This window comes from Ranitomeya variabilis, chromosome 2 (genome assembly GCF_051348905.1).
Source record: "Ranitomeya variabilis isolate aRanVar5 chromosome 2, aRanVar5.hap1, whole genome shotgun sequence".
In the NCBI taxonomy this organism is placed as follows: domain Eukaryota; kingdom Metazoa; phylum Chordata; class Amphibia; order Anura; family Dendrobatidae; genus Ranitomeya; species Ranitomeya variabilis.
Genome location: NC_135233.1, coordinates 140,101,643 through 140,128,786, shown reverse-complemented (window position 1 = coordinate 140,128,786; position 27,144 = coordinate 140,101,643). Strand labels below are relative to the sequence as shown.

General features: G+C 40.4%; 1 protein-coding gene across 5 annotated transcripts in view; it reads left to right on the top strand.

Moving 5' to 3' along the window:
• The window catches only part of UTRN (utrophin), an 846,507-nt gene that overhangs the window by 788,360 nt on the left and 31,003 nt on the right, over window positions 1-27,144 (top strand). For all 5 annotated transcript variants that reach the window (XM_077283030.1, XM_077283029.1, XM_077283032.1 and 2 more), the window contains 5 exons: window positions 8,149-8,285; window positions 11,666-11,704; window positions 11,835-11,900; window positions 18,144-18,209; window positions 26,736-26,894. In XM_077283030.1, the coding sequence (XP_077139145.1) occupies window positions 8,149-8,285; window positions 11,666-11,704; window positions 11,835-11,900; window positions 18,144-18,209; window positions 26,736-26,894 (467 nt within the window). The remainder of the gene's footprint in view (window positions 1-8,148; window positions 8,286-11,665; window positions 11,705-11,834; window positions 11,901-18,143; window positions 18,210-26,735; window positions 26,895-27,144) is intronic.

The following is a 27,144-nucleotide window of genomic DNA, read 5'->3' as shown; positions in this document are numbered from 1 at the left end:
TTACGTATAACACAAGACCACCACAAGCTTAACAGGAATTCATTGTATGGGAAGATGAATTCCAATAAAGCATGGTAGAAGGAGTCAAAATACATGTTGCTAAACCATCAGTGAAAAGATGATTATCAGATAATTGCTGCACATATGCCAAGACAAATTAATCTTAATATTTGGGAAGGGCCTGGAAGTTTGCTATCAGTGCAGTTCTCTTTCATTCTGGACATTAGCTAGAAAATCGACACCGTCATTTATGTGTATTCATGAGAATATAATTTGGATGAATTTCTCTTTTTTTATTTCCTGTGAAGTTCCTTTAGTCCATGACTAATGCCAGTTTTATGCTGCAGTTATACAGCTGCCAATCAGCTGCATGCAAGTCGACTAGCTGGCAAATAATCACCCATTAATATGTTCCGTGTGCACATAATATTATGCTACCAGAAGCACATTACATGTTACCACTGGGATATGTGCTGCAAATAACGATGACATTTAGACCAGCTGAAATATCAGATAACATTTTACACTTTGGTCAGGTATTTGCCAATCTGTTTGGTCAGGTCAATAATCGAGAACGTGTCTTCCTAGAAATTATCAACACGTCTAAATGGGCCTCAACTTTAGTGATGAAAATTCATGTAAAAAACCATATGCAAATCTATCTTGAAGGGCTTGTTCAGGAAATGGTAATCTATCTTCTTACCTATGGACTGTATGTGGCTTGCTGCTCTCCAGGAACAATGTTTTTTTTTTCAAGGTGCTGATCATAAAAGAAGAGACAAAGTTAACTGGTTGATAAAGTTATCCAGAATCTTGCTTCAGTTTATGTGGCAACCACATTTTTCAATTTAATAAATGGTTTATATCACCTTTCTGGAAGTATTTCTGGAAATATTTCTGTGTCAAGAACTTAAGCTAGCCATAGGCATTAGATAACTGTCAGCCAAACAGCCATCTCACCTACCTCCCCTATATACTCTTGGTTCGGCTGAGCACTCCTGTGTCTGTATGGGTAAGCAGAGTAAGCTTCAGTGAGATGATTCTTATCATTTGCCCTCAGAAGAAAAGGATCGGGTGTTACAGAACTGCAACACAGAACTAGGATAGAGGGGGAAAACTGACCCTGCACTGAGACTAGGCTGATACTCTACGATGGAGTGGGCGAACCATTCCTTCCCACCGACGATCCTAGGTCAATCTCAAGCGAAGACCTATAGATAGGGGAAAGGAGGTCCCTAAAAGATCTAAGGACTGGGTATAGACGCAGGTCACCTCCTAATAGAAAATACAGAGAAGGCTGCAGAAACCAACAGAAAAGAGAAACTAAGGATAGCAGAACCGGGGGTCCAAGAACTGCACGATATCAAACACAGAAAGCTATCAAAGCACCTAACCAGAACTCTAGCGGATTAACACTGTTGTCCAGCAAGGACTGGGAGGCAGGTGCTGGGTAATAAAGGGTGATACAATCACCTGACCAAGACAACCCAGCACCAGGGGAAAAAGACCAGCAGCCAGAAAACCACAACAAGATGGCGAATGGTCAAAAACAAAACATATTCTAACATCGGGCAATTGAATTCCAACTGCCCGATCATTTTCCCTATCAACATAATTTATCTGGAAAGGGTAAGGACACCCCCATACACATTAGATAGTCAGCAGATCCTGCTGCAGTGGTCGGTTTCATTTATTTTATATACGGTAATTTATATGGGGTCTTTCTCAGTGTTTGCCTGTGTGTGATTTTTTAGAAGGAACTGAGATGAGATTTTCAGTAATATCATTATGTTTATTTAATGATTTCCTTAGTTTCTGAACATTTAATTCACTTTGGAGACAAGTTCTAATTTTGTAACAATATAGTATCAGAAGTTGTTGATAATATATTTAACCCCTTTCTGACATCAGACGTAATAATCCGTCCATGTGACCTGGGCCTAAATGATCACGGATGAATTATGACACCGGGCGATCGCCGCCGGGTGTCAGCTGATTCTGACAGCTGACATCCGGCACTAAGTGCCAGGAGCGGTCACAGACCACAGTTTTGCCACTGGGTGTCAGCTGATTCTGACACCCGACACTAAGTGCCAGGAGCGGTCACAATCACAGTATTCCGGGTGCCAGCAGAGGGCTGACAGCAAGTCTCTCTGTCAGTGCAGAGCTGACAGTTTCTAAAGCATGGGGATGCTGCTGCATCTCCATGCTTTAGAAGGAATCAGCCTGCAAAGTAAAAAAGTTTAAAAAAAAGTAATATTTTAAAATTGTAAAAATATTTTTTTAAATAATAAAAATATCAAAAGATATTCTATCTACAAATAAATATTAGAATGAAAAAAATACATAAACACTAAAAGTACACATATTTGGTATAGCCGTGTCCGCAATGACTTGACCTATAAAACTGTCCCACTAGTTAACCTCTTTAGTGAATGCCATAAAAAATAAATAAAAAGCAAGGCTAAAACAATGCTTTATCATCACGTCATCGAACAAAAAGTGGAATAAAATGCGATAAAGAAGACGGATATACAGTGGGGCAAAAAAGTATTTAGTCATTCAGCAATAGTGCAAGTTCCACCACTTAAAAAGATGAGAGGCGTCTGTAATTTACATCATAGGTAGACCTCAACTATGGGAGACAAACTGAGAAATAAAAATCCAGAAAATCACATTGTCTGTTTTTTTATCATTTTATTTGCATATTATGGTGGAAAATAAGTATTTGGTCAGAAACAAACAATCAAGATTTCTGGCTCTCACAGACCTGTAACTTCTTCTTTAAGAGTCTCCTCTTTCCTCCACTCATTACCTGTAGTAATGGCACCTGTTTAAACTTGTTATCAGTATAAAAAGACACCTGTGCACACCCTGAAACAGTCTTACTCCAAACTCCACTATGGTGAAGACCAAAGAGCTGTCAAAGGACACCAGAAACAAAATTGTAGCCCTGCACCAGGCTGGGAAGACTGAATCTGCAATAGCCAACCAGCTTGGAGTGAAGAAATCAACAGTGGGAGCAATAATTAGAAAATGGAAGACATTCAAGACCACTGATAATCTCCCTCGATCTGGGGCTCCACGCAAAATCCCACCCCGTGGGGTCAGAATGATCACAAGAACGGTGAGCAAAAATCCCAGAACCACGCGGGGGGACCTAGTGAATGAACTGCAGAGAGCTGGGACCAATGTAACAAGGCCTACCATAAGTAACACACTACGCCACCATGGACTCAGATCCTGCAATGCCAGACGTGTCCCACTGCTTAAGCCAGTACATGTCCGGGCCCGTCTGAAGTTTGCTAGAGAGCATTTGGATGATCCAGAGGAGTTTTGGGAGAATGTCCTATGGTCTGATGAAACCAAACTGGAACTGTTTGGTAGAAACACAACTTGTCGTGTTTGGAGGAAAAAGAATACTGAGTTGCATCCATCAAACACCATACCTACTGTAAAGCATGGTGGTGGAAACATCATGCTTTGGGGCTGTTTCTCTGCAAAGGGGCCAGGACGACTGATCCGGGTACATGAAAGAATGAATGGGGCCATGTATCGTGAGATTTTGAGTGCAAACCTCCTTCCATCAGCAAGGGCATTGAAGATGAAACGTGGCTGGGTCTTTCAACATGACAATGATCCAAAGCACACCGCCAGGGCAACGAAGGAGTGGCTTCGTAAGAAGCATTTCAAGGTCCTGGAGTGGCCTAGCCAGTCTCCAGATCTCAACCCTATAGAAAACCTTTGGAGGGAGTTGAAAGTCCGTGTTGCCAAGCGAAAAGCCAAAAACATCACTGCTCTAGAGGAGATCTGCATGGAGGAATGGGCCAACATACCAACAACAGTGTGTGGCAACCTTGTGAAGACTTACAGAAAACGTTTGACCTCTGTCATTGCCAACAAAGGATATATTACAAAGTATTGAGATGAAATTTTGTTTCTGACCAAATACTTATTTGCCACCATAATATGCAAATAAAATGATAAAAAAACAGACAATGTGATTTTCTGGATTTTTTTGTCTCAGTTTGTCTCCCATAGTTGAGGTCTACCTATGATGTAAATTACAGACGCCTCTCATCTTTTAAAGTGGTGGAACTTGCACTATTGCTGAAGGACTAAATACTTTTTTGCCCCACTGTAAATAAACATGGTACCGCTGAAACCGTCATCTTGTCCCGCAAAAAACAAGCCGCCTTACAGCTCCATCTGCAAAAAATTATAGCTCTCAGAATAAAGGGATTAAAAATAGTTATTTTTTTCTATACAATAGTTTTTATTGTGTAAAAGCGCCAAAACATAAGAAAACAATATAAATGATGTATCGCTGTAATCGTAATGACCCAAAGAATAAAAGTGCTTTATAAATTTTACCACATATGGAATGGCATTACTCCCCCGCCCAACAAAAAAATAAAATAAAATCCTGAATTGCTGTTTTTTTCATTCTGCCTCCCAAAAATTGGAATAGAAAGCGATCAAAAATGTCACCATTACATGACGCTGCATGCAATAAAAAGCGTCTTTTAGTGTGGGACAGCTGCCAAACATAAAAACCCTATATAAATCTGGTATCGCTGTAATCTTACCCACCCAAAGAATAAAGTCACCTAATCACTTATACCATGAGGAATGGCGTAAAAAATAATTAAAACCAAATCTTCACCTACTGTTCATTTTTTTCATTCTTCCTCCCAAAGATCACAGTAAAGCTTGGCGTACATTTATCCTGTGCTCTGCATTGAGCGCTTACATCGGGTTTTACATGTAAATCTCTGAAATACGTGATTCAGACAAAACCTCTGGTGGAAGATTCCCTATAATGAGGCAGATGGAGGCTCTGTGGATGTTATATGACCTGTGAACTGGCGGTGTCCGTCTTTTTGGGATTGCATAAAAGTGCCGTTGGCCACAGTTTTGTGCACTTCTGAAAAGGACACCACTAAACCGAGGCCAGACTGAGTCCAAAGTAACTGCTGCCTGTTATAGTGAATGGATCCATCAGGGGTTTCATGTGAGTCACATCACTCAGATATTTAGATGGAAACCCCAAAGTAAGTGCTCACCGTAGAGCGCCAGATAAATGTGATCCCAAACATTATGTAAAATGTTCACAATAAAAGCTTCAACTCAATCCATAAAAAAGCAAGTCCTCACTCAGGTCTGTCATCTGTTAACGGAAATATAGGGGGCTTCCACGTTACTGATAGTGCAAAGGCTCTGGAAAAGCGAAATGGCTCCTCACCCACCAAAAGAAATTCAGCAAATTCTGTGCTCCCAAATCCAAATGCCCCCTCCATTCTGAGCCCCACAGTGTACCTAAACCACCTATAGCGTACACGTTTGGCATTTCTGTTGTGATGAGAGCCCTCCTAATTATGGGTGGATGCCTCCAGAAGCAAGGGCTGGGCATAGCTTACTGGTAACTGCAACATACTGGTCACTACAGCATACTGGTCACTACAGCGGTAGTTTGCAATTTTCACTTGGCAACATTCATTGCTGCTTGTTTCTGGAAAATAACCATGGAGTCAAAATCACCACAACAACTGTAGATAAATTCCCTAATGGGTATAATTTACAAAATGGGGTCACTTGACTGGGGATTCTGCTCTTCTAGCAATTAGGGGCTCTGTATATGGAGTCCGTAAACTCTTTCAGGAAAATCTGCGCTCCAAGAGGCACATATAAAGCTCCGTTCCTCCCGAGTCTCTCCGTATGCCTAAGCAGTATTGTACAGCCACATATGGGATATTGCCACGTTAAGGGGAAATTGTCAGACAAATTTGTTACCATTTTTACACACTTCTTGTTGGAAAATGTAAAATCTGGAGCTAAAACTAAATTTTGATGGTAAACATTTTATTATTTTTTTCTTCACTGCTCAATGGTATAAAATTCTGTGACACACCTGTGGTGTCAATATGATCACTGCACCCCTATGTCATTTCATTGAGAGGTGCAGTTTGTAAAATGGGGTCATTTATGGGGGTTTCTGCTGTTCTGACATCTCATGGACTCTCCCAGTGGGTCATGGCACCTGCAAACCATAACAGTAAAATTTGGCGCTACTTCTCTTCTGAGCTTTGCACTGTGACTGAAAAATGTCTCCTGATTACATGTAGGGTATTGGCGCACTCAGGAAAAAATGGACCTCGGTTTAAAAAAAAAAAAAATTCCTATTAACCCTTAGAAAAATTACAAACTTGGGGCTAAAATAACATTTTTATGAGGAGAATGTCATTTTATTATTTTCACGGCGCTTACCATGCATCTAAATGCATTCCTTGAGGGGTCTGTTTTCCAAAATGGGGTCACTTGTGGGGGGTTTCCACTGTTTAGGCACATAAGGGGCTCTCCAAATGGGACATGACATCCACTAATGATTACAGGAAATTTTACATTCAAAAAGTCAAATGACGCTCCTTCCCTTCCAAGCCCTGCAGTGCACCCAAACAGTAGTTTTCTCCCTCATATGGGGTATGGGCGTACTCAGGTGACATTGTACCATACAATTTGTAGTGCAGTTTCTCCTGTTACCCTTATGAAAATGCAAAAGTTGGGGCTAAAATAAAAATTTTTAGAAAATTAGATTTTTTTTTATTTTTGCGGCTCAACGTTATAAACTTTTGTGAAGCACCTGAGGGTTCAAGCTGCTCACCACACATCTAGATCAGTTCCCTGAGTGGTCTAGTTTCCAAAATGGTGTCACTTGTGGAGGATTTTCACTGTTTAGGCACATCAGAGGCTATCCACATTTAGCATTCAAAAAGTCAAATGGCACTCCTTCCCTTTCGAGCTCTGCCGTGTGCCCAAACAGTAATTTTCTCCCTCATATGGGATATTGGCATGCTCACGAGAAATTACACAACAAATTTTGGTGTCCATTTTTTCCTGTTACCCTTGTCAAAATAAAAAAATTGGATCTAAAGTCAATTTTTTGTGGAAAAAAGTTAAATGTTAATTTAAAAATAAAAATTCCTGTGATGCACCTGAAGGGTTAATAAGCTTCTAGAATGTGTTTTTGAGCACCTTGAGGAGTGCAGTTTTTAGAATGTGTAACTTTTGGGTATCTTCTTTCTTATAGACCCCTCAAAGGGACTTCAAATTTGATGTCGCCCCTAAACAAATGGTTTTGTAAATTTTGTTGGAAAAATGAAAAATTGCTGGTCAACTTTAAACCCTTATAACTGCCTAACAAAAAAAAAATGTTTCCAAAATTGTGCTAATGTAGAGTAGACATGTGGGAAATGTTATTTATTAACTATTTTGTGTGACATATCTCTGTGATTTACGAGCATGAAAATTCAAAATTGCAAAATTTTCTAAATTTTCGCTAAATTTCCATTTTTTTCCCCAAATAAACCCAAGTAATACCGAAGAAATGTTATCACTATCATGAAGTACAATATGTCACAAAAAAATATTGTCAGAATCACCAGAATCTGTTGCAGCATTCCAGAGTTATATCCTCAGAAAATGATAGTGGTCAGAATTGCAAAAATTGGCCCGGTCATTAATGTGCAAACCACCCTTGGGGTTAAGGTTAAAGGGTTTAAGGAAGGAGAAAAAGTTGATCCAGCTTCTGATCCACAGTTCAAGGAGACGTGGTAAAATCATGAAGTCTTTTTTCCAGAAGATTTAAAAATCAGTAGAAAATTTCTAAAATTCAAAATACAGGAAACAAACATCTTCTATGGTATAAAAATACTAGGGGACACGTTTCAAACGTAAGTGCATTCTTAGACTTGGTTTAAACGCCACCATTTGATTACCATAGTATGTCCTATTTAAGGGATCAAATTCTTACTTGGTGTGCTAGGTGTTAATTGCATTTCCTTTTTGTTAAATACTTGCTTTTTTTCCCTTCTGGAGATTGGGCTGGTGCCAGAGTTTGTCATTCTATTTTTTGTCCAGAAGTCAAACTTCTGTGTTAATTATTATGCAGATTTAGTGGAACGCTGTCAATCTGCTAGGCTGGAGGACAACTCCTGCCAAACTTTCATTATTTAAATTACTCCATCTTCCGAATTCATGTAGTGCAATAGGTCCCAGATGATACAATGGAAAATGGCAATAAGCCAATAAACTGAAAAATTACATCTGCTATGTATAAATGTTTGATTCTTTTTTTTCCTCTCTCTCTAGACAACATCAGGGGAAGATGTTCGAGATTTCACAAAGGTGCTGAAAAACAAGTTCCGTTCCAAGAAGTACTTTGACAAACATCCAAGATTAGGCTACCTACCGGTGCAGACTGTCCTTGAGGGAGATAACATGGAGACGTAAGTCACCTGCTAGCTTATGCCTTAGGGTACCGTCTCACAGTGGCACTTTGGTCGCTACGACGGCACGATCCGTGACGTTCCAGCGATATACATACGATCTCGCTGTGTCTGACACGCTACTGCGATCAGGGACCCCGCTGAGAATCGTACGTCGTAGCAGATCGTTTGAAACTTTCTTTCGTCGCTGGATCTCCCGCTGTCATCGCTGGATCGGTGTGTGTGACGCCGATCCAGCGATGTGTTCGCTTGTAACCAGGGTAAACATCGGGTTACTAAGCACAGGGCCGCGCTTAGTAACCCGATGTTTACCCTGGTTACTATTGTAAATGTAAAAAAAAAAACACACTACATACTCACCTTCTGATGTCTGCCACGTCCCTCGCCGTCAGCTTCCCGCACTGACTGTGAGCGCCGGCCGTAAAGTAAAAGCAGAGCACAGCGGTGACGTCACCGCTGTGCTGTGCTTTACGGCCGGCACTGACACAGTCAGTGCGGGAAGCTGATGGCGAGGGACGTGACAGTCACCGGAATGTGAGTATGTAGTGTTTTTGGTTTTTTTACATTTACAATGGTAACCAGGGTAAACATCGGGTTACTAAGCGCGGCCCTGCGCTTAGTAACCCGATGTTTACCCTGGTTACCCGGGGACTTCGGCATCGTTGGTCGCTGGAGAGCTGTCTGTGTGACAGCTCTCCAGTGACCACACAACGACTTACCAACGATCACGGCCAGGTCGTATCGCTGGTCGTGATCGTTGGTAAATAGTTTAGTGTAACGGTACCCTTAGAGGTAACGATTGTTAGCCATTAAACTGATGCAGCCAACTTGTTCCGTAAAACTGGCACGTAAAAATGAAATTTAGCCCCTACTATTAACTCTTTGGCTGGAAAAGGTCAAAATGGAAGAGAAAATATCCAGGTTTTCTTGTCAAGTTTTTGAAATTCACAGGATGAAAGGATAATGTATTAACTGTAAAAAAGATATTTCTTTGTCCTACCAGAAATGTAAATCAAACGTTCCTTCGCATTCCAAACTTTGGATTATAGTTTTGATATTTTGTATACCTATAGTTTAAAGATGTAAAAATATGGAAACCAGAACTTGAGTCAACTTTAAAGATGTGAAACTTTATCTCTAACCTTAAAAATATTTTTTTCACCAACTTCCTACATAAATTCCCAATCGAGCTACAAAGATAAGCTCTTGAACTAATAAGATTCTCAGTAGCTGTCTATCATGACAGTAATAAATCTGTCTGTATTCTCTACCCCGTGCCCCAATTATTACCTTACTATAGATAGAGATTATAAAGACTGATAGCGCAATTAATTTTCCTGATATAAAGACAATTAGATACAATTTTTCAGTTAAAAACATTTTCTTTATTAGAAAATTAATTTCTAATATCATATTTTTCAATATATTAAAATGTTATATTTGTCTCATTTATACGACAATTTGATGTATTGTTTGATGATTTTTTTACATTTTTGTAAGGGTTTTTATTTAAAACTGTATTACAGGTTCCAAACTGCGGGCATCACGTATCAGTCACTGGATGTACATTCACAGCCATGTATGTTTGTCATTGAAATGCTGCGGCGTTTCAGAGGAAACATATGTTTAAAAGCCACCGGGGACCCAGCCTTGCTACTGATTAGTCTTACAGGCATGCGGATATGGATAGAAGCTCGTCAGTCTCTGTCAGCGGGTGGGGAGAAGCTGCCGGGTACTCGTCAATACGACCAGTCAATATCGCTGCTCAGTCCCTGGCGGATATTAAAAGTATATTTTCCATAGACAAACACACATGGCTGTGATCATACTGTCAGTGGCTGATACATGCCGTCTACGGTTTGGGCAGCATGTATCAGCTGACAGGTTCCCTGATCCATGGCTGATCCATTTATAAAGGTCTAAACCCCAGGTCTAACAGGTCCTATTGAATTTAATTGGGTCCTTCAGGTTTTGTTTTCTGTTCCTACATTTCTTCCCGGTCATGCTTGTTTGTTTTTTTACTTCGTCAGGTTTTTTTTAACTTTCTAATATTTAATAGCCAAATTAGTGTAGCATGTTGTGTTCTATCCAGTAAAAAACAGAAACCCGAAGGATCAATTGAAGTGACTGGTTGCGGGAATGGATCATAACAGATCCATCAAATTAATCTTTGAGTCTGAAGAAAAGCTCATTGCAACAAACTATACTGCTCAACTCATTAGAAAAAAGCATGTCTGTATATATGATTACCGGCCCCAAATTTTCACCATAATAAAAAAAATCCTATTGGAAATAATTTAGGACATTAAAAAGCTAAAATTGTTTGTAGGCAAGTGTGATTTGAATCGTTAGCGGATTTTTAGTACATTTCAAAATGATAGAAAAGTAGTTTTCTTTTCTATGATAATCACTAGAAATATTGATTTACATTGATTCATTAATTTACTTGAAGGGAACCTGTCACTATATTCATGCTGCTCGAAGCATAGGCAGAGTGAATCAGAACCTAGCTGCCTGATTACAGCCAAGCATATGTTTTCCTGAAATGTAGGGGTGATGTCTCAGAGAAGCCATAATTTGAAATGACAGCTACTGACTATAGAGAGAGATAGAGAGTCCGATGCAGCCCCAAACCGGCTTCTCCCCACCCCGCTCCAGTTGATTGTCAGATCTTTCTCTATGTTAATACATGGGAGAGAGCTGTCATCACCTAGGGACCTAGCCGGAATAGTCAGGTCTGCAGCTTTTCAGTGTAAAGCATTCTTGACTTCAGTTGTGCTGCCTGAACCACAGGCAGCATGAACCTAATGACAGGTTTTCATTAATTTCTATGTATGTGAACAGTTTAAGTGGCAGAAAAAAGATCTGTTTGACACAAGCCGAGTTCCCCTATTAATAGCATATGATGATCTATACAGTGAGATTCAGCAATGTCTGCAGGGTGGTTCTTAATAACAGAACTTTACATATACCTAAATGATATTCTCCGTTATTGCCTTGGACACGCTTCTGGTTTCCTCTGTATTGTTCTACACGGCTATTATCTCCTGGCACAAAGAGGCTCTTCTGACCTAGCTTCAAGCTCCATTGAACCTCATTGCAATTCCTGGCACATTTGTTAAGAAAAAGATTTATTATAGCAGTTATCCTCAATGAGATTACCTTGGGCTGCAAAAAAAAAATCACAAATGTTCTGCGTTACTCCTGCAGGATGTTTTGAGTGCTTTCCAGCAGTCTGCCAGGAAACCTGCACTGGAGCTTCTGTCTTTATCACTCTCTTGGGCATTAAAAAGGATTTGGGCTTTTTGGCTTTTCGCCTGTCACTATTTTGACATTAAAGTTTTTTTTTCTCTCTTGGTTTCCTTCTTGTTCTTTTACAGCCCTATCACGCTCATCAGCATATGGCCTGAACAGTTTGAGTGAGTATAATGTCTATGTCGAGCTCCCCGAGTCTCGCTATTTATTTCATTCTCTGTAATATTCCACACTCAGCAGCTTATAGGAATATGCTTTTATTTAATCCATGCCTTATTTTTTTATGTGTTCTAGTCCTTTGCAGTCCCCTGAACTTTTTGACGATGATACACATTCCAGGATAGAGCAGTATGCCAGCCGGTAAGCATTGGTTGCAGTAGTATGCTTTCAACAGGAAAATTACAGTTGTTTCACTTGAAATTAGAAGTTGATTGCATAAACTTTGTAATGCATTCCTATGTGTTCCGCTACCTGAATCTCAGGGACTGCATTTTCGGGAATGGCTTCATAAAATACTTTTAAAGTTAACCTTAAAGATATCTAACACATTATTGGGAGAGTCTGTGTTCTGATACCCCCATTCATAACCAAATCGATCCAATGAGGTCTTCTTAAGGTGGTAAGATACGTTTTACAGTTTGTTCTAAGATGTGAAGACAAAAAAGGTTTTTACACAATGACTACATACATTTATATAGTTTACTGATATATCAAAGACAAAAATATACAAAAACATACATAACAAAATTGATACAGGTTATTAAAACACATAAAAATTGACAAAACCTACAAAATCGAAATATAGTTTATGAACAAAGTAGAGATAGATTTCATCTCATCTTGGGGAACCTACATTATGATTTGTAACACCCAAATTTAATTCTGATGAGTGTAGACTTGGCTTCTGAGCGCTTGAACATTTTTTTTGTCTAACACAAGCTCATTTACCTCTAACCCCTGGCCCATATTCCAAGTTTCTCCATATACAGCGTTATGGATAATTCCCCATACTCTAAAACTTGAAAAATTTAACTTTACTTAAAGAATCAACACTTTTCAGTCCCTATGCACACCTAGAACATGAAATGACTATGTAGATGTGTGTGTTTGTGTGTGTAAGCAAACGCATACACAGTCATTTCCGGTCTACACATACCATGGATATTACTAGTTGCAATTAATCTGTAATATTCTGCAGTTAACTCGGGCACATTAGTCATTAAGAGTTTACATTGTGCAGAAATGTTTTAAAAGCTGGAAACCTCACAAGTTAGAAGAAAAAGGCTTTGATCTCTAGTTATACATGTATGATTTGCATCTCTGACAAGATTGTCATCTTCAATTCAGTTTGAGCAGAAGTGTATAGAAGAGGGTACAGAGGCAGATATTCTGCTGTTTTCTACAAAGCTGAAACTCCACACTTATTTACATATTTATTAAAAAGAAAGAAATTTGTTTGCCGATCATCACGACATAACTGTTCAAGAAGTTTACTTCAAAGCAGGAACACATAGTTGAAATCCAATTTACCTCCTGAGCCTCAGAAATGATTAATGATGCTGAAAGAAAATTAAAGGTGTAGATTCCTATTGCTTGCAAACTCACAATGATGGAATGCTTTTTTAATGAATAGTTTTGTGTTCGCTAATTGTAAGAAGACATTTTTAATCTCAGTTCAAAAGCCAAATATTTACATTGTAGTTAATAGTTTGGGCTCCCCCCATTTCCAGCCATCAGCTGGGTTAAGCTACAGTATATTGGACTTCTTTTTATCAATGACCAGCTGTGTAATGCAAAGAGCCATTCTCTGCTCTGGCTGCTACATGGGTTTCTAAGAAGTGGGGACCCCCTATATAACATAATAGGGCATATAATAAGGATTTTTATTTATGAGACATAGGGCCCGATTAATCAAGACAGGCATTGTTCAACAGGCATTGTTCATGCCATTCTTGATGAGGTGGTGTGCTGGAGTCAGACACTCCTGATTAATGAAGAGATGCATGTCTCTTCATGAATCTGGAGCATCTAATGAGTGTTGTATGCCTCCGCTTTCTCAATGTTAGAAATCCAATTCTTGTCAGGCAATGGAGTGAGATTTCTGGCATAGGGAACACTACAGCTTGTCATTAATTAGACAAGCTGTGACATCACGCAGCTGCCGTGCCCCTGCCCCACCCCAGGTCGGCTCATTTTATCAGAGATAGGAGAAACTGCCATTAAAGCGCCAAAAGTCACAAAACTTTGGTGTAACTCTAAATTGCGCTTACATTTTGCGACTTTTCAAATCTCTTACACCAGAATTTTGACGTGAAAGCTTTGATGAATGAAACCTAATGCCTTTAATGTACTTTATTGGTTTTGGAAGCATAGTTAGCCTCCATAAATGAAGACTAAACTTCTTAAAGTAAACCTGGCACCTGATTCATGCTGTCCTGCTAGATATATTTAGATATTTTTCCTCTGAAGAGCTTTGGCATTTCAGAGAAAATATATTAAAGGGAACCTGTCACCCCGTTTTTACAATATGAGCTAAAAATAGCATTCAATAGGGCCTGAGCTGTGCTTTACAATAGTGCCTTTATTATCGCCTGATTCCCCACCTTTGCTGCCATAATACCTTAGTAAACCCACCGTTTTCGGCTGTCAATCACCCCGGTCCGGTACGATGGGCGTAGCCAAATCGCTGTTTCTCCCTCACGTCTTACTTTTCCCTAAGAAATTTCTTCCCGGCGTTGGCGTAGTATTACGCGCATGCGCATTAAAGTCTCCTCTCGTGCCTGCGCAGTATGCTTTGCCCAACTGTGGGCAGAGCATACAGCACATCATTGCGCATGCGCCGGTTTTTCACTGTAACCTCTGTGCCCCGGAAGTCTCGATATGCAAATTTGCATACCGAGAGTTCAGGGGCACAGAGATTACAATTAGTGTTGAGCATTCCGATACTGCAACTATCGGGTATCGCCCGATATTCGCTGTATCGGAATTCCGATACCGAGTTCCGATATTGGATCCCGGAATCGGAAGGTCCCATAGTGCAATAATGCACTATAATGGGGTCTGTGCGGCCTCTCGGGGGTCTGTGCGGCCTGCGGGGGGTCTGTGGGGCCTCTCGGGGGTCTGTGCGGCCTGCCGGAGGTCTGTGCGGGCCTGCGGGGGGTCTGTGCGGCCTCTCGGGGGTCTGTGCTGCCTGCCGGGGGGTCTGTGCGGGCTGCCTGGGGTCTTTGTGTCTGTGCAGGCATCGTCCGATGGGACTACAAGTCCCATCGGACGATGCCTGCTACAATGACAGTGATTGACACATTAGCCAATGATGGGACACTAGTAGTCCCATCATCCGGCTAATGTGTTGAATGTAAAAAAATAAATACTACATATATGCTACATACATACTACATACATACTACATACATGCTACATACATGCTACATACATACAACATACTACATACATGCCACATACATGCTACATACATACTACATACATACAACATACTACATACATGCTACATACATACTACATGCTACATACATGCTACATACATACATAATACATGCTACATACATACTACATGCTACATACTACATACATACATACTACATACATACTACATGCTACATACATACTACATGCATACTACATACATACATACTACATACAATACATTCATACATTACATACATACAGTACATTAAACATAGATTTCATACTCACCATTTCTTGTCACTTTGTTCCCCGAAGCCAGTGTCATCTGTAAAAGAAAGATTAAAATAACAAACAACCAATATACTCCCTGTCCGCAGAAATCCACGAGTGTCACACGACGATCTCCCGTGGAGAACGGCAGCATCAGCTGACGCGACCGCTCTCTAGGGGCTCCAGGAACACAATGACGAGAGGAAGGTATCCTTCCGCCACTGTATTCCTCCGCCGCTGTAAAAAAAAAAAAAAAATAGTCCCTAGTCTCACTTTATGCCATTGCTGTGCCATTGCCATAAAGTGAGACTTTGAACTATAGTAACCTCAGTGATGCACTGCAGGAGCCATTGTCTCCTGTCAGTGTGTCACTGAGGGTCCTATAGAGCAGTGACATCACCCGATGTCACTGTTTTATAGGGGAGATCGTCGTGGGACCCTCGTTATTAATTGGACTACGGCGGACAGGTAGTATACGGTTTATTATTTTACGTTTTTTGCAGGCGCTGAAGTATGGTAAGTATGGTGAAATGAAGAATATTAAAATACTTTTTCCTAATGTGTGTGTGTGTTTTAGTAACCCTTTACTAGTATTGGATTAATAATGGATAGGCGTCTTATTGACGCCTCTCTGTTATTAACCCAGCTTAAAGGGCCACTGTCACCCCCCTCCTGCCGTTATAAACTAAAAGAGCCACCTGGTGCAGCAGTAAAGCTGCATTCTAACAAGTTGGCTCTTTTAGTTTTAGGTTCAAGTATACCCCAAATAAAGCGTTTTTATACTTAGCCACAATTCCTGTCTCTAGCCAGGTAGGCGGGTCCTCACCCAGCTTGGCCAGCTCCTCTGCCGTCACTCCAATCTTCCTGCGCTTTCGGCGCCGCCCCCTCAGCGCTGTTATCGTTTCAAAACCGGCGCCTGCGCTGTGTACTGGTGTCCTGCGCAGACGCAGTAAGCTCTGGCCGTCTGATGTCCCAGCCAGGCTTGCACACTGCGCCTGCGCACGAGTGGTACACTCGTGGATCTCTGCGGACAGGGAGTATATTGGTTGTTTGTTATTTTAATCTTTTTTACAGATGACACTGGCTTCGGGAAACAAAGTAATGGTGAGTATGAAATCTATGTTTAATGTACAGTATGTCTGTATGTATGTATTGTATGTAATGTATGAATGTATTGTATGTAGTATGTATGTAGCATGTAGTATGTATGTCGTATGTATGTAGTATGTATGTAGCATGTAGTATGTATGTAGCATGTATGTAGCATGTGGTATGTATGTAGTATGTATGTAGCATGTAGTATGTGTGTAGTATGTATGTAGCATGTAGTATGTGTGTAACATGTAGTATGTATGTATGTAGCATGTATGTTGTATGTATGTAGCATGTAGTATGTATGTAGCATGTATGTAGCATGTGGTATGTATGTTGTATGTATGTAGCATGTAGTAAGTATGTAGCATGTTGTATGTATGTAGCATGTAGTATGTATGTTGTATGTATGTAGCATGTAGTATGTATGTAGCATGTAGTATGTATGTTGTATGTATGTAGCATGTAGTATGTATGTAGCATGTAGTATGTATGTTGTATGTAGCATGTAGTATGTATGTAGCATGTAGTATGTATGTAGCATGTTGTATGTATGTAGCATGTATGTTGTATGTATGTAGCATGTATGTAGTATGTTGTATGTGTGTAGTATGTATGTAGCATGTATGTAGCATTTATTTATTTTTTTTACATTCAACACATTAGCCGGATGATGGGACTACTACTGTCCCATCATTGGCTGATGTGTCAATCACTGTCATTGTAGCAGGCATCGTCTGATGGGACTTGTAGTCCCATCGGACGATGCCTGCACAGACACAAAGACCCCAGGCAGCCCACACAGACGCCCCGGCAGGCAGCACAGTCCCCCCGCAGGCCCGCACAGACCTCCCGCAGGCCCGCACAGACCTCCGGCAGGCCACACAGACCCCCGGCAGGCCGCACAGACCCCCCGGCAGGCCGCACAGACCCCCGAGAGGCTGCACAGACCCCATTATTGTGCATTATTGCACTATGGGAACTTCCAATTCCGGGATCCGATATCGTAAAAATATCGGAACTCGGTATCAGAATTCCGATACAGCGAATATCGGGCGATAGCCGATATTTGCAGTATCGGAATGCTCAACACTAATTGTAACCTCTGTGCCCCTGAAGTCTCGGTATGCAAATTTTATATCGAGACTTCCGGGGCACAGAGGTTACAGTGAAAAACCGGCGCATGCGCAATGATGTGCTGTATGCTTTGCCCACAGTTGGGCGCTCTTTTTTTGCAGTTGTGCAGTGCATTCGGCTCTAGCGCCTGCCGATGTTTACCCTGGTTACCCGGGGACCTCGGTATCGTTGGTCGCTGGAGAGCGGTCTGTGTGACAGCTCTCCAGCGACCACACAGCGACGCTGCAGCGATCGGCATCGTTGTCGCTATCGCTGCAGCGTCGCTTAATGTGACGGTACCTTTAGTCATGATACATATTTTGCAGAGATGAGAGATAACAAGCATGAAACAGATAAAATACCTTACGTATTTGTCATGGTAGTGCCATCAGTCACATATTTTTGTTTGTAGAATGCAGTATAGAGCGCTTTGATTCTTTTCCTTATGACCCGTTCTAACCCTCTTGGTTACTCTAACATAAGAATGAAAGGTAACAGATTTAGCAGTAATAACTCAAAAAAAGTCAATATGTTTGAAAGTCATATTGTTCTCTGGAGTAAAAAGTCACACCACTCTTTCAAATAGCTAAAAAAGTTTATCATTTAACAGTAAAAAAAATGCTTTCAAACTTGATAAGTAAGACTTTGGTGTGGATTATGTGTTATTTATTGGAAGCATCGGTCTCTTTTTTTTCTAAGGTTGGCACATATGGAAAGGACTAATGGTTCTCTGTTTACTGACAGCAGTTCTGCCACTGGAAGCATGTAAGTAATGCATATTTCATCGCTCAGCATTTACATGTATAATAAATGAGCCAAGTTTTAGAGCATTGCGTAAGGTTTGGTTCAGTGCACACCGCGTCTGAGACGTACATATAACATATTAGCTGGGAAACGCTCCCAAGGTCTAGTTGTGATACTTGCCTCAATTAAAATAGATTGTATAAAGAAAAGAAGACTGATACTAGCAAGCAATCAAATCACCCAGGCATTCGGAGAGAAAAAAACTGCAGTAATTGTTAGGACTTGTTTATGCAGAACAGACAGAAGTGTCAGATATTTCTGTTTCTCTATGAATTGTGTGTTGTTGTTTTTTTAGAAAACTAATTATATCAAGGTAATTGATGTAATTATGATCATAATATTCCCTCTAATATCTAACTATATATATACAATATAGGGTAAGGTCCACTGTGAGGTCACTTAATTAACTCTTTAAAGCTGTAAAGATGAAGGAAACCACAAAGATCACACTCCGTCATCAACCTTAAATCAGCATAAATTAAACATATACACAAAAAAACATCAGTAATTCCAACGATGAATAATATTAGCTCTGTTTGACAGTTTGATTGGTCGCGGTGTAACTGCTCTTTGCTATTTTCATACGTGTGCTTTTGTGCCAGCCTGCTTCTCCTTTGCTTCTCTGTGTTCCATACAGAAAAGCAGGAAAAGAAAATGATTGAGAAGTGATCAAGTATGAAAGTTGCAGGTGAACAGACACTTGACATCTGATCAAATGGTCAGAGTGGAATCCCAACAGTGTGCATATTACATACTGTACTATAACGATTCCTGACGTTATACTTCCCACATGTTTAATCAATAACTTGAAAATCTTTTTACGTTAAATATCCAGCTACTGCTGGGACTCACTGGAAGGGGCTCCTATGCGACAGTGCTGCTTTATTAAGACTCTTTGACACTAATGGAAACAGCCAAGTAGATCACTCAGTTATTTCTATCATACCTGGAGGGCCGTCCTCTGCTTTCTACCGTAGTTCCATAGGCAATGAATGTAGCTTCAGTCGAACATGTGCATTGCCGCTTCATTCTTAATATAAAAGTGCCCCAAACTGGTGATCAGTGAGGGTCACAATGGACGGACTCTCATCAATCTAGAAGTTATCGCATATCATGAGGTCAGTTAATAATCTCTTCCTTTTAGAATACCCCTTTAATAAAAGATTTTTGAAAGACTTAATGTTTGGGATATGCAACATTTTGGCCAAGAACCAATATTCATTAACTCATAAACTTGGGTACCAAGATTTTTCTTCAGTCCTTTACAAACTGAGAGGAGAGTGATTCTGATGGAGCTCCCATGAGTTGTTGATGAAGATAATGAAGCATTAAGCAAATTTTTATTTTAGCATCTACTTAGGCCATCGGTGAAGCCTAATGGAAGTAGTGATACTAGATTAATTGGACCTGTTGGCTGGTGCTCAATCCGCTACAATGGTCTTCAGGTGCAAATAGAACTTTAGTGAAGGTGCAATACAATGAGATTAGAAGAAGAACCCCCCTTTTTTGTTAGGTAAGTAACACCTGACGAAGAAGACTGTGCATCTTCAAAACGCATTGTGTTGCATCTTCAATTACTTCTTATTTGCACCTGGAGACCGGTGTAGTGGATTAAGCACCAACCAACAACTGCCATTATTCTAGTACCACTGTATACATTCTTCTGTTTTCTGAATCCTTACCCAAGATCTTGGCAAGGAGAGATCTGGTAACCCCCTGTTTTGTTCCATGTCTTTTTGAATGCTATGCTCCTAGCATACCTTCAACAGGTGAGGGTTCTTCATTGTTTCCATCCTTTACCAACCTTACAGTGCTGCCATCTGAAACATTTTTTTTTCTTTTTCATATGTTGATAGGTGAGACCTAGGCATTACCATATGGTGACTAGTGAGGCCCAGGAGAAAATAGTTGAGAAACCATGCTGAACATGGATATGGTCACAGCTCATAAAGTGTACCTTTCTTTATAAAGAGAAAAGTACACTAATTAAGGGTAACATAAAATGTAACAATGGAGCTTGTGTTCATACTTATTAGTCTCTAAGAATACAGTTTAGTGGTTTACTTTTACTTTCTTGCTGAGAGCACCTCATTAAAATTTTCTGCAGTTGGTATAACTAGTTTTTTTCTTTAAGTTTTCCATACATATTCATGAATTATAAATTAGTCATCTGGGGATATTATAAACCTCTCTAATCTCTTTTAGCAAATAAGTGGCCAATTGAAGTTTTAAATTGAATTTGGCTTTCCAGGCTAATGAAGGTTAATCAGAGTGTTTGGCTGTAATTTAATCTGGAGATATCAGAATCTATAGAATAATGTTAAGTGACAGCATCACAAATAAATCCTTTGCAGCCGCTCCTTGGCGAGCATAGAATCCAAATATCCATTAACTACTGAAAAGTTTCTTACATTTGTGATTGTGATGATTGTATCTTGGTCTTTTTGTGATGACGAATTTATCATTAGTCTAAGGGTACCATCACACTGTACCATTTTGATCGCTACGACGGCACGATCCGTGACGTCGCAGCGATCGTATGATTATCGCTCCAGCGTCGTAGACTGCGGTCACACGTTGCAATCACGGCGCTGGAGCGATGCCGAAGTCCCCGGGTAACCAGGGTAAACATCGGGTTACTAAGCGCAGGGCCGCGCTTAGTAACCCGATGTTTACCCTGGTTACCAGCGTAAACGTAAAAAAAAAAAACAGTACATACTCACATTCCGGTGTCTGTCCTCCGGCGTGTCAGCTTCTCTGCACTGTTTAGCACAGCGGCCGGAAAGCACAGCGGTGACGTCAGACGTCACCGCTGTGCTCGCTTTCCGGCTGGCCGGCGCTCACAGTGCAGAGAAGCTGAGATGCCGGAGGACAGACACCGGAATGTGAGTATGTACTGTTTGTTTTTTTTACGTTTACGCTGGTAACCAGGGTAAACATCGGGTTACTAAGTGCGGCCCTGCGCTTAGTTACCCGATGTTTACCCTGGTTACAAGCGAACACATCGCTGGATCGCTGTCACACACAACGATCCAGCGATGTCAGCGGGTGATCAAGCGACGAAAGAAAGTTCCATACGATCTGCTACGATGTACGATTCTCAGCAGGATCCCTGATCGCTGCTGCGTGTCAGACACTGCGATATCGTAACGATATCGCTAGAACGTCACGAATCGTACCGTCGTAGCGATCAAAATGGCACTGTGTGACGGTACCCTAACAACGAACAGCAACAGGTGGCCTTCAAGTCATTCATTTCTAGTAGGAATAATGTCTTCTTATAGGAATTTTTATTAACCGTTGTCATTCTAAATGGCAGGTTAATCTTCAGGTCAAACCTACAGAGTTGTTTAACTTTTTCCTTGGCATTTCTCAGTTATGATATCATAGGGATGATGAATCTCTCTCTACTACTGTGATCACAATGCTTACTCTTTTTTTACTTCTTTTTACTTCTTTCCATGAAAATGTGACTGAATAATCAAAGTGTTAATACCAGTTTTCTGGCATAAAATAGTTTGAAAATTTCCAATTTTTTTGAACAACACGTTTTCATGTCAGGCCTGGATAGCTCCGCTTACGTGGGTGGAGCATGGCAGCACCCTCCCACCTGACTAGATTAGCATGATGTGTTGTACAGATGTGTACGCCACTATGAAGATGTGCCAAATTCATTAAGTGCACCACGTAATGAATTCAGTACGTCTAACCCTCCAACGCCCATTAATTAATACTGGCGTGTACAACCCAGTGTTAATTAATCCACCCATAAGTCTGAATGTATGTCAATTTTACCCTTTATGATCTAAATAAATGGCTTTTTGTGCAATCCATTATATTTAATAATAGTTCTACTGTGTTCAACTGGCTGCATTTGATATTATAGCTGAAGAAAATAATGCCACTGTTAAAAATCATAAAAAATAGTACTACTTTTAAAAATAATATAAAAATTAAGCTGTTCAAACAACGTAGAACAATTTTTACATCTAGTAAACTCTTATAAGATTGCGGAATATATTGTAAAAATTTGAATAAACTTTTGAAGGGTTAAAGAGGTTCTAGCTTAAAGGCAATGTGTACTTTTTTGGCGAGGTGGGACTTTTTTTTATAATTAAATGCAGTCATTTTCACCTTTAAATAACTTTTGTAATTGCTTTCATAAAGAATATTGTACAGTTTATCTTCTGTAGCTTCTATGTTTCAAGGTACATAGCAAGCTGCTGAATGCTGTTCACAGCAAAATCCCCTCTATTTCTAGTGGCTTCTGTATTTTTTCTGAGCAATAGACTAAGCTTAATTCTAGTCAAATCAAAGTTCAGCTTTGATTCAATCATATGTGAGTTGAAGTGATTGCTAAGGAACTGCTTGAGATAAAGCTGCCAGGAGAGTTCTCTGATATACAGTGCTTGACAGGGAACAGCATTCTGCAGCTTGTTATGTACTATGGATGCAAATGACAGAAACTAAAAAGTACACCATTTTTTCTTTATAAAAACCAATTGCAAAAGTGATTTTTAAATGAAAATGCATGCGTTACATTAAAAAAAGGCTCCCCAAAAGTGCATTCTTTAATAAAGCCTACACACTATTTCAATCTGATTGTTATTTACTTTTTAATTTCTTATTTTCTCGATATACGTTATCCATCAGTGAATGAAAATGATCTTGCTTACATTCACAGCCTATAGTCCCTTATATATAGTAACTAATCATATTTTAAGCTGGATGATATTCACAGGTATAGACTTGCTGCCTGTGAATGTGACCAAGAGTGTTCTCACTCACCGACTGCAAACTAACACGAAGAAAACAGTAAGCAATCGAAACATAGTACACTAAAATCAGTGTGCCATTTTAGCATCTTGCATTGTTTGGGTTTTGAAAAGCCAATCTACCTGTTCGTACAGTGAATAAAGGGTATTCTGGAATACTGAGTGACGAGCCCCTTGGGGAGCTTTCCCCAAAACAGAGATATCTAAGAAAAAAACGTCTTGACAGATGAGAAGCAATCAAATGCATATGAAAATTTCTGAGTGGGAGTTTTGCCATTGTTTTGTATTCTAGGCCACAGATACTCCATTGCATTTAATAGTTACTTTTTATATACCATTCCCTAGATTCATTAGTGCTGCTACAAATTCCTCTCTGTAAATAGCACATAGAGCCTTGAATAAGTAATGATACTTATCTCGGTGCCTGAATCTATCTCTTGTTGATCCTATAGTACTTTATTGAAGTTTCAGCTACTAATAACTCTACTGTCTTTTGCTCTTTTTTTGTGCAATTAAAGTACTCTTCATGCACTAATTAAACTAACAGAGCACATGAAACTAGAGCAGTGAGTGCCTATTATCTACGGGCCAGTGTTTTCAGTGCTCACGCAAGATGCTTAGTGCAGGTCCCCTAGTCAGCAAAACATTTAATCAGTATTAAATTTGTGAAGGTTTTTAATTTGTTGGTATCTCATTGTGGAAGAATGAATATATGAACTATATAAAAACTGCAGTACAATTGCATGTAATTTCAAAATCATTTTAAGTCTTTGGCCTCATTCACACAGCCATAATGCCGGTGAATTTCAGCAGTGTTACTGCTGCCGCATGTTCCTAATGTATTGATCAATCTAATTTATTTATTAATAGTTAAATACCGTATTTTTCGCTTTATAAGACGCACCTGATTATAAAACGCACCCCCAAATTTGGTGAAGAAAAATAGAAAATAATAATTTTTTATGTTAAATGGGGGTCTGTTTTATAATGCCAGTGTCCGTCTTACATATCATATATATGTCCCTCATCCTGGTATCTATATAACCCCCATCCTGGCATATTCCCCCCCCCCGTGCTGCTGGTACACCACTGCCCCCCTGTGCTGCTGGCACACCACTGCCCCTTCCCCATGCTGCTGGCATACCACTGCCCCCTGTGCTGCTGGCTCACCACTGCCCCCCGTGCTGCTGACATACCACTTCCCCCTGTGCTGCTGGCACACCACTGCCTGTACTGCTGGCACACCACTGCTCCCCCTGTGTTGCTGGCAAACCACTGCCCCGTGCTGCTGGCACACCACTACCCCTTGTGCTGCTGGCACACCACTGCCCCCCCTGTGTTGCTGGCACACCACTGCCCCCCATGTGCTGCTGGCACACCACTGCCCCCCTGTGCTGCTGGCACACCACTGCCCCCCTGTGCTGCTGGCACACCACTGCCCCCACTGTGTTGCTGGCACACCACTGCCTCCCTGTGCTGCTGGTACACCACTACCCCCTGTGCTGCTAGCACACCACTGCCCCCTGTGCTGCTGGCACACCACTACCCCCTGTGCTGCTTGCACACCACTGCTCCCCCTATGCTGCTGACACATCACTGCCCCCATCCCATCCTGGATATAGCCCCCTCTGGTCACTATATGACCCCCTGCTGGCACGCACATGCCCCCCGGTCACTGTAAGCCCCCCTGCTGGAACGCACATGATAAAATAACAAACACTTAACTCACCTTCCGATGATGGCTCCGTGCTCCCAGCTCCTCAGTTGCGCTTCTTGTTTCCTGGGCATCCTATCATGTGACCTGGGCACACAGTGATGACATCACTGCTGATCACACAATCAGATGTCAACACAGACACAGGAAATGCCACGGAGGAGCTGGGAGCATGGAGCCATCATCGGAAGGTGAGTTAAGTGTTTCTTATTTTATCATGTGCGTGTCAGCAGGGAGGCATATAGAGTGACCGGGGGGCATGTGCCTGCCAGCAGGGGGCATATAGAGTGACCGGGGAGGCATATTCATGAAGGGAGGGGGGAAAGTGCAGGCTCATGTAATATGCACTGCTCCCCTGTCAACCAACTCGGCATGGCTTCAGCACTGAGGTTATGGACAGCGGGTGCAGTGAATATTACATGAGGCTAATGAGCGGGAGCTCGTGACCTCCCACTGTCTCTGCAGCCTGCAGCCAGCCCACTCCAGCCCCCTGACACAACTCCAGAGCCGCCCCCCTCCTCTACAGCGCAGCACACATTCGGATTGTAAGACGCACCCCCCACTTTCCCCAAAAATTTAGGGGAACAAAAGTGTGTCTTGTAATCCGAAAATACTGTACATTTTCCTGGTGGTTATTTACTAGGTACTGATCAATTGTATCGTCATCTATAATGTTTTGTACTAAGTGCACACTCATCTCTCTTCCTTTAGTTTCACTATTTTAATTTTACCACCCGCATTTTTTCTTTATCTTTTTACATTATGTACAGTATGTTTTGTGTCTTTTTTAATAGTTCAAAAAAGTGAACAATATTTTATCAATCTATTTGATGCCTAACTTTTGGATATAGTGGTTTAGGTCAATATTGGATTACTAAAGATGCCCAATTTTTACACTAGAAAAATGCTCAGGTTCTTGCTTAATAACAAAAATTGTTATTGTTACATCTTTAGGATTATGATTTCCATCATGTATTTAAAGTTTTTATCAGCAGAAGGTACTAAATCTGTAATGATGTTCGGGCACTAATAAAGTTATGTTATATGTCTGCATTTTTTAGGTTTATCAGCAGTAGTCTTAGCCTATGCTTGCATTGTAAAGTGTTAAAGAAGATTTCCTTATTAAATGTCTAAATATTGGTAAATTCGAAATTAGACTTAGTCAATCTTTTGTAATAATGTTTTATTTCCTAGCAGAAATTTTGGCACTATTTTACTTTGTTGTGGCAGTCTTTATTTTTTTCAAAAGTGAAAATTGGAAAGTGTTTCAATATTAGCTGACACTTATGAAGCTGCTTCTCAATATCTGACAGCAAACTGTCATTCTGTCAGCAAGCTCTGTAAAGCCATCAGTTGCTGAGTAGGTAACTCAAGAAAGACAACATCAAAACTTACGGCATAAAAGTTCTGGAAGAACATCTGTGCTGGAATTTACTTTTACTTAGGAAGATTGCTGTCCAAACAGAGCTTTGTAAATACGATCGTTCAGTCTTTATACAGTTTTCATATTCTGGACAGCACATGCCTTCTTGTTATTTGTAGATGTGCTCCGATTACAATTATTTTTTAGACCACATAAAAGTCGTAATCAATCTCTGCCGTCTTTGTCTAGGCCAATAATCTGGAACTGGAACTTTTTTTATTAATGCTTTTTTGTTGTTTTACTTTTCGCAATAATAAAACAATGAATTTCACAGATGGCTTTGCACCCACCAAAAGGGCATCTAGTACTTTGATTTAGGTATTTGGGGGTCTCACATAAGGTATCTTTTATCTGCTTTGAATAAGGAGGAGATAACGTCCTTATTTACTTAGACAGTGAGTAATCTAATAAATACCCCCCATTGTCAAAGAATAGAGAAGTCATATGATGGACGCAGATGCTACAACAGGCAACTAGTTAGTTTATTCTAGTAATCTATATGTCCTTTAGGACAAGCTTTAAATTTAATGTGTGCTTGAAGATATCATAGTAAGTTGTTTGTATTACACTTGTAGTGATGATGAACATGCCCTGATCCAGCAGTACTGTCACACATTGGGAGGAGAGTCACCATTAGCTCAACCACAAAGTCCTACACAGATACTCAAGTCAGTAGAGAAGGAGGAGCGAGGAGAGCTGGAAAGAATCATTGCTGATCTGGAGGAAGAGCAGAGGTATGGTATAGAAATTCTTGTTCATTATAATACATGTTATTATGATACATTTCCTTATCGCATACAGTATATGTGGATATCAGTTGCATATATATATATATATATATATATATATATATATATATGCCATAACCCTATATTGATATACTTTCTTATACGTAAGTTGATAACAAATTTCGCATATACAATGGCAACAAGACATAAAAGAGACCTATGTAAATATTGGCAACCTGATACTAATGGATTCATA